The following is an 18,038-nucleotide window of genomic DNA, read 5'->3' on the forward strand; positions in this document are numbered from 1 at the left end:
CGCGCTCGGGGAAGGGGCGGCCCCGGGAACCTGGACCTCCCGGGAGCCCCAGGGACCGCCCTGGGACCCCCGCCGTCAGCCTGAGCCCCCCGCACAGACCACCGCTGCCCCCCCACCACTTCCCGCCTATGTCCTTCCCCAGGGGAGGGTCCAGAACAAGGCTCAGAGACCGTATGGAAACAACATCAATGTTTTATTGTTATTTTTATGACTCATTGGGGGGGTAAAATGTAATACAACTAAAAAGAACGCCCCAAAAGCCAGACCCCATCCAGCAGTCAGTGCAGGGTGTGTCCAGGCCACATGCTGAGGTGACAGCAAAGCCCCTGCACACACCCAGGACAAAACCCCAAGGACATGGGTCTGTGGTATTTGCCTTGGGAAGAAGATCCCAATATGAAAAGGCAGCTCCATTTCCACCTTTATCTGTCTGGACGGGTCATTCCTGGCCTGGTTGGCACCATCATGGGTCTGGAGGGGGGTCTCATCATCGGGGGCCCCGGCATCATGGGCATGTGTCCTCCCATGGGCGGCCTCATCCCAGGGGCTGCCGGGGAAAGATGGGATGTTAGAGAACACTGGGAGCAGCAACTGCCCAGTCACCACAGAACACAGAATGCTTTGTGTTGGAAGGGACCTTAAAGATCTATTTCCAGCCCCCTTCATGGGCAGGGACACCTTCCACTAGCCCAGGTTGCTCCAAGCCCCGTCCAACCTGGCCTTGGACACTTCCAGGGATGGGGCAGCCACAGCTTCTCTGGGCAACCTGTGCCAGGGCCTCCCCACCCTCACAGGGAGGAATTTCACACTGTACAGTGGGCAGGTTCTCTCCCTCTATCCAGGAACTTCCAGTCTGGAAGCTGCCAAGATGGATTCCATTCCCTGAAGGAGCTCAGCCGTCGGCAGAGGAGGAACCAAGTTCCTAGGTTATACACCCACCTTGACAACATTCACTGGTAAGTTATTTCCAGTGACAAGAGAGACAGACACATGAGCTTAATTACTGATCTGGAGGGTTTGTTTGGAGAAAAGCACTGCAAAACCCTCCCATGTGCCCACGAACAACCACTGGGCACCTCTTCCAGCCGGGAAACAGCACGGCCAGGGAAGACAAGGAGCTTTGCTGCACAGCCCTGAAATAATGGTTTCTATCCCACTTTGCCATTTATTTTCACCAGGCTGCTGAATATTGCAGACTGTGCACTTATCTTGTGCCTTTAAAAACACTTACAGAACACCTTCTACCACAAAACAGTAATTGCAAAGACGCTTCACTACTCTCAGTGCACGTGTGTGTGTTCCTGTAGGTCTGTTCTGGGAAATGCTCCAGTAAGACATCCCCTGAGAATTCTTCAGATGCCAGGAAACTCAGGAGTGGAATGGATCAAAGACCTTTTAGTTTGCCTTTACAGTTCTAAAAAAAAGCCTTTTCAGGTACATTATTTCTCTAGAACACGTTATCTTGAGACATTTTAAACAGTGAAATTCATTTAGTGCTGAAACGTGCCCCTTGTGCAAAACCTGGGAGCTGCGGATACCAAATTCCTAAAACATTACTGCTCAGAGCAGAGGGAGAGCAGCTCCAGCTTCCCAGAGCCAGAATTTCAGCTGTGCAGGGAGGGCTGGTAACTCTCAGCCAGGAGTAAGGGGGCTTTAACCAGTGGTTGTAAGACTGTTGCATGTCCCCCCATGCAGGGGGGGAACAGTGACAGAGGTGTGACCAGAGTGAGCCCCCAGCCCAGCCCTGCCCCTGACAGCTGTCACCAGTGGGTCAGGACACATCCCCAGACCCCCCAGCACCCCGACAGAGTCACCCCATCCCAGACTCACCAGGTCCAACCGGCATCATCCCCGGGGGGGGTGGGCCCATCATTGGCATCATCGGGGGCCCCCCCATGTGTGGGGCCGGCATCATCCCGGGCCGGGGGGGGCCAGCTGGACACAGAGACAGTTACACACTGCACACAGCCACACCCACAGGCAGTGCAGTTATTCACTCCCACAGCACACGGCCGTTACTAAGGCCTTGGTGGCTTTACATCTGCCTCACATCTGCCTCCCTCGCTCCCAGCCCCGATTCCAGGTGCCAGGTGATCCAGAAGAGGAATGTGCTGGCTGCCAACTCCAGCTGTGCACACCCAGTGCAGGGAACTGCCACTCCCAGCAGCGGGACTTGGGGCTGGGAGGGCTGTCGGCCTTTTGCCAGCTCACGTGCACAAGGTTATCAAAATCATTCTGTTTAAAAAACCCAACCCAAACCCACCCACCACTGACAGTTCTGATGGAGCCACCTGCATGGGAGCCCCCACAGATCGAGGGGCTCTCACTGCTACTGACAGACAGAGCATCCCCGAAATCAGACAACACCAAGGACTGGGGTGCTGCTGGACCACCCCCACACAGGATTCCCCCACACCTCGGCAGCACAAGCTCAAAATGTTTGACTTGGTTTCAAGCTAAAAGGACTTTTCTTTCCAAGTGGAGGCCACAAGCCACACGTCTCAGGAGGACCACGGTCTCAGTCCCGAAGTGCCAGGCGAGACTTACGGATGCTGGGCGGAGGTGGGATCATGGCTCCGGCCGGAGGCGGTGCCGAGAACGGCGTCGGGGGGATTTTCCCTTGCTGGAATGCAGCCGCTACATTGGGGGGGAAAAGAAAAAAAAAAAAAAGGAAAGAAAGAATCCCAGGGAAAAAAAAACCAGTTACTAGGCCGAGGAAGCGCCGGGGACTCGTCCGCTCATGCCCCGCGGAGAGAACGTCGCGTCATGCAGCCGGCTCCGGACACGTCCCTGCGGGCACTCCTGGAGACAAGCACTGTTACAGCGGCACTGGGGAGCTCAGGGGGTCACACCCCCCAGGCACCGAGGGGGACACAGGAACGCCACACACACGGCGGGATCCGCAGCGCTCCACGGGACATGCTGTGCTGGAACGGCAACGGGACACGGGCTGGGGGGGACGGGGAGCAGGAACGGGGGGAGGGCACAGAGACGAGAGGCTGGGGTCGAGCAGGAGGAGAGCGAAAGGTGGGAAGGCTGGAGGCATCACAAGGAAAATGGGCAAAAGGAAATGGAACGAGGATGCGTCAGGGGAAGCCCAGATGGGAGGTTTTAGGAACAGGCTCTTCCACCAGAGGGTGGTGGGACACTGGAACACTCCCCAGGAGTGGGCATGGCTCCGGCCCTGCCAGAGCTCAGGGAGCACCTGGGTGATGCTCTGAGCCACATGGCTTAGTCTCAGGCTGTCCTGCATGGACCTGGGAGTGGGGGCAGTGATCCTGAGGGGCCCTTCCCAACTGGAGATATCCTGTGATCCAAGGAGAGCTGCCACAAAGCCAGTCTGGTGTTCGTATTCCACAGAGAGAAGAACCATTCCTCAGAAGAAAGCAAGGGGAAGGGGGCCCCAGGAACTGGCACAGAACACGCTGACGTGCTTCAGTCACACCTTTAAGAGCAAGGGAAAAACATCCCTTGGGAACGGAGGGCGAGCAACCCCAGTGTGTGAGAACAACAACGCAGACACTTTAACTGCTTTCCTATCTCCTGAATTCCTATTTGTGCTCTTCACACAAACGAGTCACCACCAGGGAGCACAAGTGTGTTGTGTGACCCTGTGGGACACCAGCAGACAGAGACACTGCCCCCAGCCTGGGCAGGGAACCTCAGCTCCTGGGGGTGGGCAGAGCCCTCGGGCTCCCCCAGGGATGGGCAGCCCACTCTGAAGAGATCAAGATCAGGACTCCAAGTGAACTTTCCACTCATGACTTCCTCAGGGCAGCGAGAAGGAGTGGAGGTGGGAGCAGAGAAGAGCAGTCAAGGGAGAGGCAGGGGAGGGCAGGGGGGTCACGGAAGGATTGGCCTTACTTGTTTTGTCAATCAGGCTCTGGGCCTGCTCCTCCATCCATTTCTGGTAATAGTCCTTCACGTTCTCCTTGTGCTTCCGGCCACTGCAGTGGGTTTTTCTCACGGAGGGCTGGGAAAGATCAGGAAAACCTAGAGATTACTGAGGACTTGGTGTGATTTTAAACACAGGCAACTCATCAGCACAAAGCAGCTTGGTTTCTGTGCCCAGCCAGAGCACGGACGATGCGCAACACCTCTGTGTGATACCTGCTGAGCCCCCAGTTTATGTAGAAGGTGCCCCGAGAGCCCCCCAGCTGCCTTCCCCGCTGGGAGACCACGGGTGACAGCGCTCCTGCCACGAGGCGTTGTCTTAGCCAGGGCAGGTTTATTCAGATGTTCTCGGTACTCACGGAGTCATGGGTGAGGTACGTGTCGCAGTAATCGCAGTAAAACCTGCGGAGGGAAAAGCCGGTTACCGAGAGCCCCCCCTCGCGCTCTGAGCCCCGGACTCCCGCGGGGCTGGGCTGGGCGCGTTCCCCGGTCCCCCCCGGTCCCCCCGCGGGGCTGGGCTGGGCTGGGCCCGTTCCCCGGTCCCCCCCGCGCTCACTTGGGCATGATGCTCCCGCCGCCGCCGCACGGAAGTGACGCACACACGCACAACGCAATCACGCAGCGCCGCCGCTTGTCCCCCGCCGGCCGCCGTAGTGCCCGGAAGCGGCGGCGGTGGGCGGGCCCGTCCGTCCCTGCGGGTCACGCCATTGCCCCGCCCGCGGGCCCCGCAGCGCGGGCACTGCGTGTGCAGCGCGGGGGGTTTGGTGCTGCCCGCGGCGCGGCCGGGGCAGAGCTGGGCCCTCCGTGTTCTCCTCACGGGAAACACCCGCTGTCCCCCGCCACGGAACGGCCTCGTGCGGCCGAAAACTGCGGGAAAAGCGTCATTTTGTGGAGGAAAAAAAACACGGCGATTTCCCGGCTGGTGTTGCGCAGCCTCATTTGCATGGCGGCGCCTGACGTCACGGCGGCTCATTTGCATGCGTTGTCCCTGACCGCCGCCATATATGGAAGGCAGCGCGCGGCGGGGGCGGGGCCGCCCGCCCCTGTCCCCGGTGACGTCACGCCCGAACCTGCTTTGCACGCGAGGCCCCGCCCCCTCGCCGCGCTCCCTGCCTCGCTCGCGTGGCCCCGCCTCCTCTCGCGTGCGCGGGGTGACGTCAGCGCGGCGGTGACGCCGGCGCCGCGCGGGGCGGGGCGGGGCGGTGCAGCGCAGGCGCGGAGCGCGGACGGCGCGCGCGCACCCCCGGCCGCCCCCGCGCGCCCCCCCCGCGCGCGGCTGAGGCGGCGCCGGCCCGGCCGGACCGGCCATGGAGGGCATGGACGTGGACCTGGACGCGGAGCTCATGCAGAAGTTCAGCTGCCTCGGCACCACCGACAAGGACGTGCTCATCGGCGAGTTCCAGCGCCTGCTCGGCTTCCAGCTCAGCCCCGCGGGCTGCGCCTTCTTCCTCGACATGACCAACTGGTGCGGGCCGGGGCCGCGGGCGGGGCGGGTGCGGGGCCCGGGGGGCTCCGGGGCCGAGGGGCTGCGGGCAGGGCCCTCCCGGCCCTTGGCCCGTGGGCTCGGGCGGTGTTTGTGCCGGGCCCGGGGCCGCTCCCGGGGCTCGGGGGGGAGCGGGACGAGCCGGGGCGGGCGGCGCTGAGCCCCGACCCCGCTCGGGGAGCGGCCGTGCCCGTTCGCCGCTCCGAGGGCCGCGGGGCTGTTGGAGGGTGACGAACCGACCCGCGGGCCTGTGACGGGGGGGCCGGGGCCGGGCCGGGGCCCCGCGACACCGGGCCGGCCTCAGGGGAGGGGGAGCTGCGGCAGGAGGGCGCTCGGGGGTCCGGGAGCCCCGCCGTGCACGGGTGAAAGTCACCGGGGGGGCGGGGAAAACTCGGCGTCTGCTGCGGGCTGAGGGCTCCGAAACCCGCTGACTTTCGGGATGTTTGGTTTTATAAAGGCTCCGTTTCGCTGCCAGGGGAAAAAGCAGGCGCAGGTTATCGGGAAGCTGCGGCTCTAGAAAAACGTATGGAGTCCTCAATATAATGGTGAAAAACAGAAACCAGGAGTGTTTTCATGCAGTGAGCCCAGTGACTGCGAAAATGTTGTGGAGCTGCTGCCCTGTGGATTTGGGGGGGTTGGCTCGTTATGAGCACTCGCCCCTCTCAGCCCATCTCTGGTGTCCTTTTCTCAGAGGTGGAACACCAAACCCAGAAACCTCAGCTTTGAAACCTGAACTCCAGGGGCAGATCTGGATATCAACAGTTGGGAGAAAACTTGTGTGGAATCGTTGAGTTTATAAACAGCGATAAGACAACTTTGTCAGCTCTTTACTTTTGTCTTTCCCTCCTCCTCCAGCTCTGTATTGAGTTATAGTGGCAAATCTGCATCTGTAGAGGGAGTAGGGAAGTAGCAAGTAATTCCTTGTGTTTTGTAAGCTGACACAGCGTGAGAGAAGGTCTTGAGGAGTTCAGGCATTTGGTCCGGAGAAGTGGTTAGTTCCCAGCAGAAGATGCTTTCCCACTTCTTTGTTTGTTGGTGATATGATTAAAACTGACCCTGCAGTGTGATCCTGGGGTTTCCTCTGAGTTTCCTGGAGGGAGCAGAGCTGAACCTGGAAGTTACTCGTGGAGTTGCTGCGTGTAGCCAGAGAGTTCCTGGTTTGTGTTGAAGCAGCTCTTTCTCATTGGGAGTATTGAATTTGTGTTTGAATAACAGCATTTCAAAACCAAGGGCTTTTTCAGACTTTTATTTACAACTGGAGAAGATCTAAAGGGATTAAAATAGCTTTAATTTCCCAACTCCGGTGGCTAGTTTGGTTCTGAAAACATAAATTTTCCCATGTTTTCTGCAGTGTTAGTTGATAACCGTGTGGATGGATGGATGGGCGCGTGCACAGGGGGTGGGGTTGGTGGGCTGTGTGTGCTGGGACTGCTCCGGGGGGCTCAGAGCCCCTGGGGGTGCCCGTTCCCAGCACGGGGCTGCTCCCCCGGGGTTGGTGCCGTTCCTGGTGCCGTGTTTGCAGTCCTGCCAGGGGTCTGTCCCTCCCCTGCGGCCGCGGGGTCGTCGCCCGGCGGGGCTGACCCCGCGCTCTCCCCCAGCACACACGGTGCGCTCGGAGCACGTGTCCCTGTTCTGGAAGCGCCTTTCCCGTGCCACTGAGGGCCCTGTGTGATCCACGCTCCCCAGCTGCTTCAGCCATGGCCTACCAGGTTTGCCTTGTGTGGCCTGGAACCAGCTGGTGTCAGGCTGTCCTGCAGATGATTTGTCTGGGGGAGACTCTCAGGTCACTTTTCCACGTGTTAAAGGCATGGCGTGTTCCTGCAGGGACCATCCCTTCCTTCTGCATCAGGATTGATGTTCACCTGCAGGAGATGGTGAGGAGCTCGTGGTGGAGGTGACAAGGGCAGGCTGGGTTCTGTGTAACGAGTGAGTTAATTAACAAAGACATAAATAATTTCACTAGAACTTCTTCCCAGGTGTGAAAGCTGCTCTTTGGCAATAACTGTCGTCTCCAGACCTGCAATTCCTCCCCTGGTCTGTGCCTTTCATACACTGTAGTGAACAGAGGTTAATGTGCTTTGAAAGACCATTTCCAACAGCATCGTTAGTAGTTGTGGTCAGTGGATTTACAGTGAATTTGCAGTTCTGCTGGAACAGAGGAAGTATTTTTGAGTAGCTTGTTTGGCCAATCTGGGGGGAGGATTAGTGGCTGACTGGGGAGGAGTGTAAATACCTGTAAGCAGTCTCTAAAAGTCTGTGCCCACTCCTCCAGTTTCCAGGAATTGCCCAGTGCCCCTTTGGGATTCTGGCAGGCTTGGGCACTGCTAAGAAACTGCCAGCTGGTTTTATTAAGTGCTGCAGAAGTGCTTACAGGTGGAGCATATGCATCTGAAGTTTCTGAGGCTGTTCCTTGATCTGCAGGAAATACAGGTTAAACTCTTTGTCTTTTCCCTGGTATTTATTAAACACTTTCCTAGAGTTCTGACTCTGTGGAGTTGGATTCTGTCTATGGGCTGTGCTGACTTCTTGCCTTCCTGCTGCACAAATGTGACTTTGCCTTCCCCAGAGCCCGGCTGGAGGTTCCCCAAGGGCAGCACATCCCATCCCACTTTACCTTTTATTTATTTGTTTTGCATTCTGAGCTGTGGGGCTGCGAAGGGAGAGGCTGAGCTTTCACTTTCAGCCTAAAACCAAAAGTGAACTGTTGTGGTGCCAAAATGTTTCTTCCTCTGGAGGGAACTCCAGGCAGTGAAGTCGGGAGGGTGTTTTGCTGCCATTGCATCCAGGATCAGATCCCCTGGGTTACCTGATGTGCTTGGCTCTGCTCCCTCCCCTCCAGATGCTGGGCTGTGCCACAGGTGGGAGCAGGGAGGCTCGTGGGAGGGATTTTTGTGGTGCAGTGAAGTCCCACGTGTTGCCTGCAGCTCCACGGGGATACGTGAGATGGGCAGGAGTGGGTTTGAACCCGTCCAGTCTCAGCCCACCTGCACAGGGAGCTCCTGGAACTCCATAAAAGTCATTGAATTTCTCTGAAGTTAATGTGGAAATTGTATTGAGGCAATAAAAGGGAATGATTTTCTTTTAATTGTAGAGTGCTAGCTTTAAGGGTGACAGGTTTGGACCTTCTTTAGTTCTGTGAGAAAGCGAATTAATTTGAAGTAGCTGGTGGTGGTGGTGGATTTAAAGTTCGTATTTCAGTGCAGTTGGGTGAGGGATTCCTAGTTTGGAAGAATATATATATACACATATATATGTATTAGTAATTTACATGTAATATTTCTTTACATTCTCTTTTTAGCTTTTGTTTAGAAAGCTGAATTTTTATTAGCCTAGTAGGTGTGATATTTAATTGATGTGTGTCAGATAATGATTTCCATTGTGCAGGGGGCGGGGAAAGCTTTACTGTTGCAAAGTCTTTTGGATCCAGCTTTCGGGTGAAAAAGATCTGTTTAAGGTTATTATTTTTAGGGTTGTCAGATCTCTGCTGGAGGTCCTTAGTTTTTTTTCTTCAGTTTAGGAGAATTTGTAGCTATGGTTTAACTAGTACTCCCAAGGTGATGTTTTGCATGAAGATATTTGTAAGTTTATCTCTGAAAATACTGCAGAAATCTGCAGTAAAATTCAGTTCTCTCTGGTGTCAGATGTGGGGCAGTTCAGTGTGTGCGAGTGAGGGAGCAGGGGTGGAGATAGTAGTTCTTACCTCAGAAATCTGGGATTGTCCAGCATGGCAAGGAGAAAAATCTAACACCTCTGTGCCTTTTACTGGCCTTGGAGAGCAGGTGTTGGCTTTTAACAGAATTCAAATTGCCTTAGAGATGCCCATTTCCATCCCTGCGGGTGGGCTGTTCAAATTCTTTATATCCACTGGAACACCTGCATTGCCCAGAAGTGGATGTATTTGATGGGGAGTCTAAAGACATGGTTTAGCTAATAGGGAGTTTAATTGCTTTTCCCATGACTTAGGATAAGTGTTTGATTTTTGAGTTCTAGCAGTGATGATGGGATCATGCTTTCAGTAAAACTCAGGTCTGTGCATGAAAGTGTGTCTCTGCACCTGATAGCAGTGTTACTCAGAGAAACACTTGAGGTTTGTTTAAGTAAAACATCAAGACATCAGAATTTAACGAACAGACCCAGTCAAGAGGATTTGCTCACACGGGATGTGTTCCTCACAGTAACACCAGCAGTCTGCTCCTGCTTTGTATCCTCAGGTGTTTGCAAAACTGCCGTTAAAATCCAGTGTCCAGGTGCTGCCTGGGACTTTAATTAAAGTGTCCTTTCCCTTTTGAGAGGGCAGTGGGGAATCCTTGTGTGGTGGAAGAGGGGGAAAATGAGACCTGATCTTCCAAGTCAAATCCTCCTCCTTCCCTGGGAAGGACTGTGAGTTGTTCAGTCCTCACTCAGTGTCGGTGGGGCAGTGACAGCAGCTCCTGTTCTTTGCTTCCCATCACCCTTATCAGGTGATAGAGACCAGAGTCCCCTGTGACTCAGGACACAGGATGTTTTTTGAGCAATCCTAGTGTGACTCTGGTCGGGTTAATGTTTGTAGGTGGTGACCAGCTGGAGCAAGTCTGGTGACAAGGGGGAAGCAGCGGGTTCAAAACATCGATTGGGTTTTGATAAGCTTTAGTAGGGAAGAGAAGCTGAAGATTTAAACTTGATGACTTTCTTGCTCTAACCCAGCGGGGGACCCGCTGTCCTCCCAGGCAGAAGGGACACCCTGGAAGCAGATGTGGTGGTTCCTGGTGGGCAGTTGCCAGGATGTCAGGACAGTCTGGGAGCTGTGCACGGGTCATTTACACCCTCGGGCTGGGGAGGGAAGAGAGGTTTTACTCCTGATCTGTTGTGGCTCACTTGAAACATTGTGGGTGTATCTTAGTGCATGAGAACTATCACAGACTGGTGCCTCTCTGTGTCCACAGCTGTCTCCTGATGCTACTAAAAATAACAACATTACAGAATTAAAGAATTTAAAAATATTTTCTTGGAAGCTTTTATCTAGTGTGTAAAAAAAAAAACAACCTAAACCCACACCTCTTTTCTCGAGAATAACTCAAGTGTTTGACCTGATTAATTTGAATGAAATCTAGACTTTAAAGAAATTGTATTTTTAACTGTGGAACATACTATAATTGTGCTCCAGTGTACAAAACATTTAAAAATTGGGTGCCTGCAGGCAACTGTAGCAGTAGGAATTGGGTACAATATAATTTTGGTCCAGCTGAATTCTGCCTTACATGTCCCAACTTGTTCTCAGACAGTTTCTGCAGTTTAATCCCCTTTTACTTTCCTGCAGACAATTATAGATTGGTGACATAGTTTGTGCTGAGGAATTGGCAGTTACAGAATCTCCTGTGTACTGGCAGCCCTTGATGACTTTCCACTGGGAAGAGTTGTTGCCTGTTTTCAATGGCAGCTCCTACTGGGACATTCTCAGGATATTTTGTCCCGCACTTAGAACTGTGACCACCTGCTTTGGGAGGGCTCAGCTGCTGGGGTTGGCTCTGTGGGCTCGAACTTGTAGTGCCAATGTTAAGGGGCTGTGCCCATGTCCTGGGGGGGCCTTGCCCAGGTCCCAGGGGGCTGTGCCCGGGTGAGGGACTGTGCTCAGCCCTGTGCAGGTATCACAGGAAGGTTTCAGGAGCTGCTGTGGGTGTTTGTGTGCACAGTAAAACTGCTTGAGGAAAGTGATTTCATTTGGTGGTTTGGGTGCTCTGAGGACACTGTGGGTGCTCAGTTTCTCTCCTCCTGCTGCCCCTGCAGAGCATGGGATGGCTTCTGTCACTGCAGGTTTCTGTTTTCTTTCTGGAACACCCCACTTCAGCCTTCTCCAAGGCTTGGAGTGAGGCATCTTCTGTTTCAGCAGCAATAGGAGCTGTTGGAGATGTCCCAGCCTGGAGTGTCAGCAAGCCCCCAGTTCCTGAGAGCTGGGGTGAATAACATCCATCTAAGATCGTGGAAACTCAGAGGCAAAAGGAGTGTACTGAGAGTTGCCTCTCTTGCGTGTCCTCCATATGCATTTTTAGTCTCTACCCCCTGTTTCATGTAGAGATATTCCATTATTAAGGAGTAAGAAATTATCCATCTGCTGCACTATTTCTTTTTGTTTTTTAACAATAGACACCCGATGGGGTGCTGTGGTGCCTGGTTACACAGCACATTTGGAGAGCGAGGAAAGGCCTATGAAGGTTGAGGCTTGCGTTACAGAAGGAGTCTGAGGTGTCCTACCTCGTGTGTTCTGTGCTGGAGGTTTTACTGTGCTGTTTAGCACTGCTCGCTGTCTGCATTGCCTCTTTCCGGGGGTATCACCTGAGCTGCCTTGCTCATGAAAGTACTGCAGGAGAGAGCGCAGGGAACACACCTCCAACCCGGCACCTGCCTGGCTCCTCCCTCCCTCCGCGGGGACAGATGTGTCCCTTGGCACCTTCCTTACAGTGCCTGTGTGTCACAGTGCTTCTCCACGGCCTAAGAAATGTCCTCTGCTGGCTGGCTGGGTGTGATCTAAGGGCTGCACCCCATCTGAAATTCCACATGGAAGGAGCTCTTGGTGCCACATGGAGCAGTCTGGCCGTTGTGTTCTCTGGGAGCTGGTGGGTGCTGTGGGCATGGGCAGGAGCCACAAAGAGGGACATTTGTGAGCTGGATTTTGAGCTTTGTGTGATTTGAATTCCCCCCCCCCAATCTATTTCTTAAAAAAAGGCATATCTTTGGCTCTTTCATCAAAGAATTTGACAACAAATGAAAATTTTCAGATTCCTGTAATATTTATAGTTCAAATTCTAGTGTCCCTCGTCTTCTATGTTTGGAGCACCTGGTTGTACAGCTTTTTTTCTGAGGTGCTGACCTTCTTGATGCTGAAAAAAGTCTCAGTGTTCTGGGGAGCAGGAAGGTATGGGCACATGCTGTGCCTTCCATGAGGCCACAGTAGCCTTGGTGCTTTGGTTTCTTCATCCTCGTGGAAAAACTCTGATTCAATTAATTAAAAAACCATTTCCACTTACCCGTATGCTGGTGGTTGTTTGCAGGACAGTGAAGCTGTGTAAGGAGGCCTCGAGTTTGTGAACTGATTTGGAAGAGTTTCTTTTATTTTTGAATACTGCCATGGTGACCTGGTTAATTAGGAGTAATTAATGCCGAAATATATTGGTTTAACATAACAAAAGGCTGTCTGGAAAAAACGGGGAAGGGAAAGAAGGACTCAAGATGAGCCACCTCTTTGCTAACACTTAAGAGTTGTTAAGGGACATCTCCAGAGCTATTAGCAGAGAAGGTTTTAACTTGACTATTGTAATTTAGCTCCTGAGGCTTGAAACGAAGCAGCAGAGCAAAAGAACTGATCCGGAAAGGAACACTTTGGTATTGTGTGGGAAAAATACTTGACACCTAAGAGTCATGGGATGCCCTTGGAGAGGAAGGAGTAGAGGTAGAGTAGATTTGGGTGATGATGCGGAGCTATAACCTGTATTTACTGCCTCCTCCCCTCTCTCTTTTTGGAATCTCGCTCTTAGGACTAAAACTGAGCATGGTGCTGATTCCTGGGCTCACCTGCTTGCTGGGGTGACTTGTGACTGCAGGCTTTACCCAGGAGTTAGGGCCTGGATCCTGTCAGACCTGCTCTGTAAGTGTGGCAGGGCTACACACTGCTGTGGCCTGGGACTGCTCTAAAAATGGAAAAATTGCTTAATTTTGGAAGCGTAAGAAAGGCCTGGGACCTGAAGGGCCCTGTTAAGAAAGAACTGCGTGGCCACCCCTGTAATTAGAAGAGCTCAGTCATGTCAATTAAACTGGCTGCATTTGCAGAGTTGTTTGGTTTATAATAGTAATTTATCTCCTTTGGCAGAGAGCAGAGGGGGAGTAAGTAGTGTGGTGTAAGTCACACTGAGGAGGAGTAAAATCAAGCAGGCAGGGCTGTGTGAGCAGAAGCCTTTGGATGATAACGCGTCCTGCTCATGCCTGGCCCTGCAGTGTCTGCAGTTGAGACTGCACAGTTACAGCTGGGCACAAGGGTAAATTAAAATAAAAATCATATGTATTTTAAAGCGTAAATAAGTTTTGAGGCCTTAAGTGTGTTTGCCCTTAAGCCATTTCTGTCATTAAGGTCACATTTGGTTGTGAGCTCCACTGATGCCGTGGCATGGTGTGCTGCTTGGGCTCAGCTGCCTGCACATAACCAGGGCAGACCTGGCCCCTGCAAATGGCATTTTCCCCAGAGCACTGCCCTCCAGCTGATCCTGGGGGTTTGGGGCAGGGGAGGAGGGAGAGCGCTGTCTCTTGGAACCAGTGGGACAGAGCAGGGAGCAGACCGAGGTGTGAGCTGGGGGCACCCCTGGCACAGAGCGGGGCCGCTGCCGCTGCACTCCTATCTCCCGGGGCTGTCTGTGTCAACCAACGCGAACTCAAGGCAGATTTGCTTTGTCATCCTGACTTTGGCTTTTACCACTGTGAATTTCTCTTCAGTTTCTGGAAGCTTCTTTGAAGTTCTCTTGTGGGGAGTTCAGTAGACATTGGAACACGCAGAATGGCTCACCCCAAACAGCCCCCACCTCACAGAGCACACAGTGGGAGTGGGGAGGTGGGTTTGGGAATAGCTGATCACAAATGGTGGCAAATCTATTTTTCAGCATGCGTTGTTCTTTAGTTAGTTTTTAACTCGATGCTGCAGATGAGTGTTGTTGTTTCCCAATGGCAAAGAGCACTGAAATATGACCCCGGGAGGGGAGCGCTGGCCCCAGGCCTGTGTGCACAAATAGCCCACTACCTTCTGAAGCCTGTTTGCAGCCAAGCAAACAAACACAGTGAGGCTGCCTCACAGAACTGCAGTAGAAATCTGCCCCTCAGAGATTTTTTTTTTCCTCTCAGTGTCAATAAAACCTTAGTGCAACTGATTCCAGAATCATCACTCACAAGATGTTGTGGTGTGTCTGAAAATGTAGTTATGTAGTACTGGATTAGGAAGTGAAAGAGCTGCATTGCTGTCTTTTGTAGCTCCTACAATACCTTTTGCCTTGGATTGCTGTACTACAGGAAGAAATCGTAGTGCAAACTAAGCTGCAGCTCATGGTGTTAGCTGGGTGAGCGAGCAGGAGTCTCTTGGCACAGCCCTGGTGTGAGTTATGTAAATCTTGTGCAGTGTATAAGCAACAGGCGGTTGGTGACGTAAAACTGAGCATTTGTCTCTGTTTACTGGCTAATGTGACATGGCCCCTTCCTGCAGCATTTGACTGAGCTGGCGGGATTAAATAGAGCCCTGACACTCCTAAGTAGAAAACGCCTCAGGCTGAATAATGGTTTCTGTCTGGAATTCAGGGTTCTGGCCTCAGCAGTGGGACCTGGTGGCTCTCGTGTCAGACCAAAGTCCACTCGGCGTGGGTGGCAAAGGTCTGGCTGTGGGGCTGGGGCTGCTGAACTGCTGATCGATCCCTGGGCCATGTTGTGCAGGACGTTCCTCCGGTGCCTCCTTAGTAGGATATCAGGAACTCCAGTGCCTCACACAGCAATTGTCTGCTGGCACTGTGATGGACTGGTTGCCAAACTATGGGGTTCTTTGGGTCCTCTCCCAGTGCCCCCACCGAGGCTCTGCCCTTCTGACCCCAGCTCCAGTGCAATCAGCTGCTGCACTTTAGGTCCCCTGAGTTTTCTGAGAGGAGAAAGCAGTGACACTGCTCCCTTGCAGTTGGGATTTTATCCAGAATGTCCCATTTGAATGTTTTTCCCATGAGCAGTGTAGGAATTGAACAGGAGGCAGTTTTCTTCACTCACCATTTGAAACCTCTTTCCAGCTGGCAAGCAGCCCCACAAGCCCTGTGTTTACTCTTGCTCAGGGTCATGCTGCAAATGTTTCTCTTGCTTTCACCTTGGCTTTCTGGCTCTGGCTCAGACACATGACGCTCCACCGCAGTACAGACCCTCAATATGTCACTGTGCCCACACAGTGCAGCTTCTGCAGGGCTTTGCTTTAGGTGGTGGTTCCCAGTTCTTGAGGGTTTGGGTTTTTTTTTTTCTATCCTGCTCAAAAAGGCAACACAGATTTCTGTAATCATGAATAAAAAGCAGTTGTTATGCCCATTGCGTTTGGGGAGATTTTACTCATCTCCATTCTCACAACACCCACTCACAACATGTAAATTAGGGCCACAACCTCTCAGACATGCATAAACAGAGGAATTACATGACTTGCCAAACACTTACGTAATAACTTAATAGTATATCGTGGAACTGAGCTAAGGCTCATGAATCCTCTTCCTGCCTGACTGTTCCTCTTCTCACATTAATTATCAGGAGTTGCAACTACACCACAGCTCAGGAATCAATAACATTTGTGGCTTTTTGAATGTCCTTAATATATTACAGGCTTGCACTGTCATTTGTCTTTATTCAATGGGAACTTCTGACACAGGTGGTTTATAAGTTCCTGTGAGTTGTGACTATCCAGAGATGAGCAGGCGTTTTAATGATGAGTAAATAGTTCCTACCTGATGATATGTTTCAAAAGCAGCAGGAACGGAGTTATTATCTGTAGCTATCAGTGCCCTTTGGCCTTGAGAGTTATCAGAAGAGCATTCTGTGTGTTTTGTTCCTCTTGTGCTCCTTTTGGACCTTCTGTACCAAAATAAAATGGAGATGTTTGGTCCTTTGGAAATTAGCTCAGGAAACAAGGCTGGTGGGAAGAAACTGCCCTGTGTTTGCCTCCACAGCTCTCCTCTCGGTGCCTCCTGAACTGTTCAGCAAGCTTCAAAAAGAACTGGCAGGGTAGAGGTCTCCAGGACTTGTAACTTCCAAGATTTCCAGTGAAAATAGAAGCAGAGTAGAAAAGTGGTCTAAAACAATATCCCTAGCAAGGAAGAATGCTGTATTTTGAACTCTGTTATCCTGGACTACAGAATCCTTATGTGCTAGAGATCAAAGGTTTAAAAAACACGCAACAGCAGAGCTATTACAGTCTGGGTATTTTTGCTGAACTGTTCAGGATGACACATGTGCACCTGTGCAAAGGGCCTGACCCACCTGTACTTCAGGTTATAATGTGCTTTTTTCCCTTCTAGGAATCTACAAGCTGCCATCGGAGCCTACTATGATTTCGAGAGTCCAAATATCAATGTCCCCTCGATGTCCTTTGTGGAAGATGTCACCATAGGTGAAGGGGAGTCCATCCCTCCTGATACCCAGTTTACAAAGACGTGGAGGATACAGAACACAGGTGAGGCCTTTGGACTGCAGCAAACCCCGTGCAGTGGGTGCTGTGAGTGGGATGACAGGTCCAGCGAGAGGCCCAAGGCAGGAGGCTCGTGAGCACTCACCTGGGCTGGAGCCACCCTGTCGCTGAGGGAGATGCTGCCAACCTCTGCAAGTTCCCCTTCTTGGGTTAACACAAACATTCTGTGGTGGGATGTGCAGCTCGGTCAGGCCATCAGTCTTGTTCCTCATGCCACCACAAAAACAAACTCTAGGAAACCTGTAGACAAGACAGGGACACAAGGGTCATATGACAGGTCCCCTTTGCTTTTAATACATTTCTGACGGAATTGCCTTTTCGTACTCCAAGAGGATGCAGGGCTGGAGAGACCACATTCCAGTTCAAAACAAGTCAAAGCAGGGGCTGGGATCCAGGAAGTGAGACTGGGCAAAGTGCATTCCCAGTGCTTGATCTGTTGGGATCCACTCAGAGAGAAAATCGAGACCCGTGAATGCAAAGGAATCCCTTGTCCTCAAGCAGTGCACTGACAGGATGTTGCACAAACATTTAAAATGTGTGTCTGAATTTAATTTCCCGCTTGCAGTTATGTGAGGGAGAACAGTCACAAACTGAGGGCTGACACTGGGAGTCATCACAAGTCAGGTTCAGGTCTCCCAGGATTTCTACTTGGGAATAGCTGCAGTTCTCTGGTTGTAGAGACTTGGGCAGAATATCCAAGTCTGACAGAGACTAAAACCACACTAAAAATATAAGAGTATTTCACCATGCCACATGGAGGTGTTTAAGAACACCGATTTATAGAGACTGTGTCCTACAGAAAGGACTTAATATTCCAGTTTACTTTTTCTACCTCCTTCTGTTTGACAGTACAATGAAAGGGTGACATGTGGAACATTGCTTAAACTCCAATACTGTGAAAAATTGGCAGTTTTTATAATTGTCCCAAATACAGGTCTTACAAATCTAGTAATTGTGGCAAGTCTTGTTTCTCCACTCTTAGGATCTCAATTTGTGTGTGTTATGACTATGCCCCTGTCTTGGACCCTCAGACTCCTCCCTTTCTTATCCCTCTGATGTGCTCTTTCCTTCATGCAGATTCAGCCTTAACATCTCAGTTCAAGTGATGTTTCATTGTTCTTGGAATGTTTGGCCTTCTGAAATCTGTGGGCCTTCTAAAATGAGGGGTGGGAACTCATCTTGGCTTAGGAGTTCCTGGCAAGGCCAGCATTTGTTTTGGCTTCTGTGTGGGTTAAAGCCTGGCTTGTGGAGCTGTCCCTGCGTGCCCTAAGGGTGGTGCTGGAGGCCAGGGCTCGGTGCAGCCACGCTGCCGAGGCATGGGCAGTGCGTGCAGCTTCACTCACTGGCTGTGACTGTGCAGTGTGAGGAGGACTGCAGCACTTGAAAACCATTTTATGGGTTAATTAAGGTATAATATCAAAGGGCTGTAGTGTTTCCAGATAATATCTG

The 18,038-nt window shown here is 52.2% G+C and overlaps 2 protein-coding genes across 5 annotated transcripts in view; one reads left to right on the plus strand and one right to left on the minus strand.

The window, feature by feature from the left end:
• Window positions 1-174: 174 nt before the first annotated feature.
• On the minus strand, window positions 175-4,810 carry SNRPC (small nuclear ribonucleoprotein polypeptide C). Of its 3 annotated transcripts, XM_050327089.1 has the most exons (6): window positions 4,451-4,572; window positions 4,254-4,296; window positions 3,865-3,973; window positions 2,548-2,637; window positions 1,831-1,935; window positions 175-547 (listed from the first exon to the last, which is right to left on the minus strand). In XM_050327089.1, exons 1-6 carry the CDS (start codon window positions 4,456-4,458, stop codon window positions 423-425), a joined length of 480 nt encoding a protein of 159 aa, XP_050183046.1. In that variant the 5' UTR covers window positions 4,459-4,572; the 3' UTR covers window positions 175-422. The 3 variants fall into 3 exon arrangements, with proteins under 3 accessions (XP_050183046.1, XP_050183048.1, XP_050183047.1); XM_050327091.1 differs by lacking the exon at window positions 175-547 and having other exon boundaries at window positions 1,796-1,935; window positions 2,548-2,640; window positions 4,451-4,580; XM_050327090.1 differs by lacking the exons at window positions 175-547; window positions 1,831-1,935; window positions 2,548-2,637 and adding an exon at window positions 2,647-3,445 and having other exon boundaries at window positions 4,451-4,810.
• Window positions 4,811-5,154: 344 nt separating this feature from the next.
• Window positions 5,155-18,038, plus strand: part of ILRUN (inflammation and lipid regulator with UBA-like and NBR1-like domains) — a 34,961-nt gene continuing 22,077 nt past the window's right edge. The window contains exons 1-2 of one of the 2 annotated variants that reach the window (XM_050327194.1): window positions 5,155-5,359; window positions 16,420-16,574. In XM_050327194.1, coding sequence (XP_050183151.1) covers window positions 5,202-5,359; window positions 16,420-16,574 — 313 coding nt within the window. In that variant the 5' untranslated portion in view covers window positions 5,155-5,201. The remainder of the gene's footprint in view (window positions 5,360-16,419; window positions 16,575-18,038) is intronic. The other variant, XM_050327193.1, reaches the window with a different exon arrangement.

The sequence above is a fragment of the Myiozetetes cayanensis genome, unplaced genomic scaffold (assembly GCF_022539395.1).
Source record: "Myiozetetes cayanensis isolate MyiCay16 unplaced genomic scaffold, myiCay2020 scf32, whole genome shotgun sequence".
In the NCBI taxonomy this organism is placed as follows: domain Eukaryota; kingdom Metazoa; phylum Chordata; class Aves; order Passeriformes; family Tyrannidae; genus Myiozetetes; species Myiozetetes cayanensis.

Coding starts and splice junctions, on each gene's coding strand:
- SNRPC (XM_050327089.1), bottom strand. Junction 3,974..4,253: donor CGTACCTCACCCATGACTCC/GTGAGTACCGAG, acceptor GATCTTTCCCAG/CCCTCCGTGAGAAAAACCCA. Junction 2,638..3,864: donor GAGCCTGATTGACAAAACAA/GTAAGGCCAATC, acceptor CCCCCAATGTAG/CGGCTGCATTCCAGCAAGGG.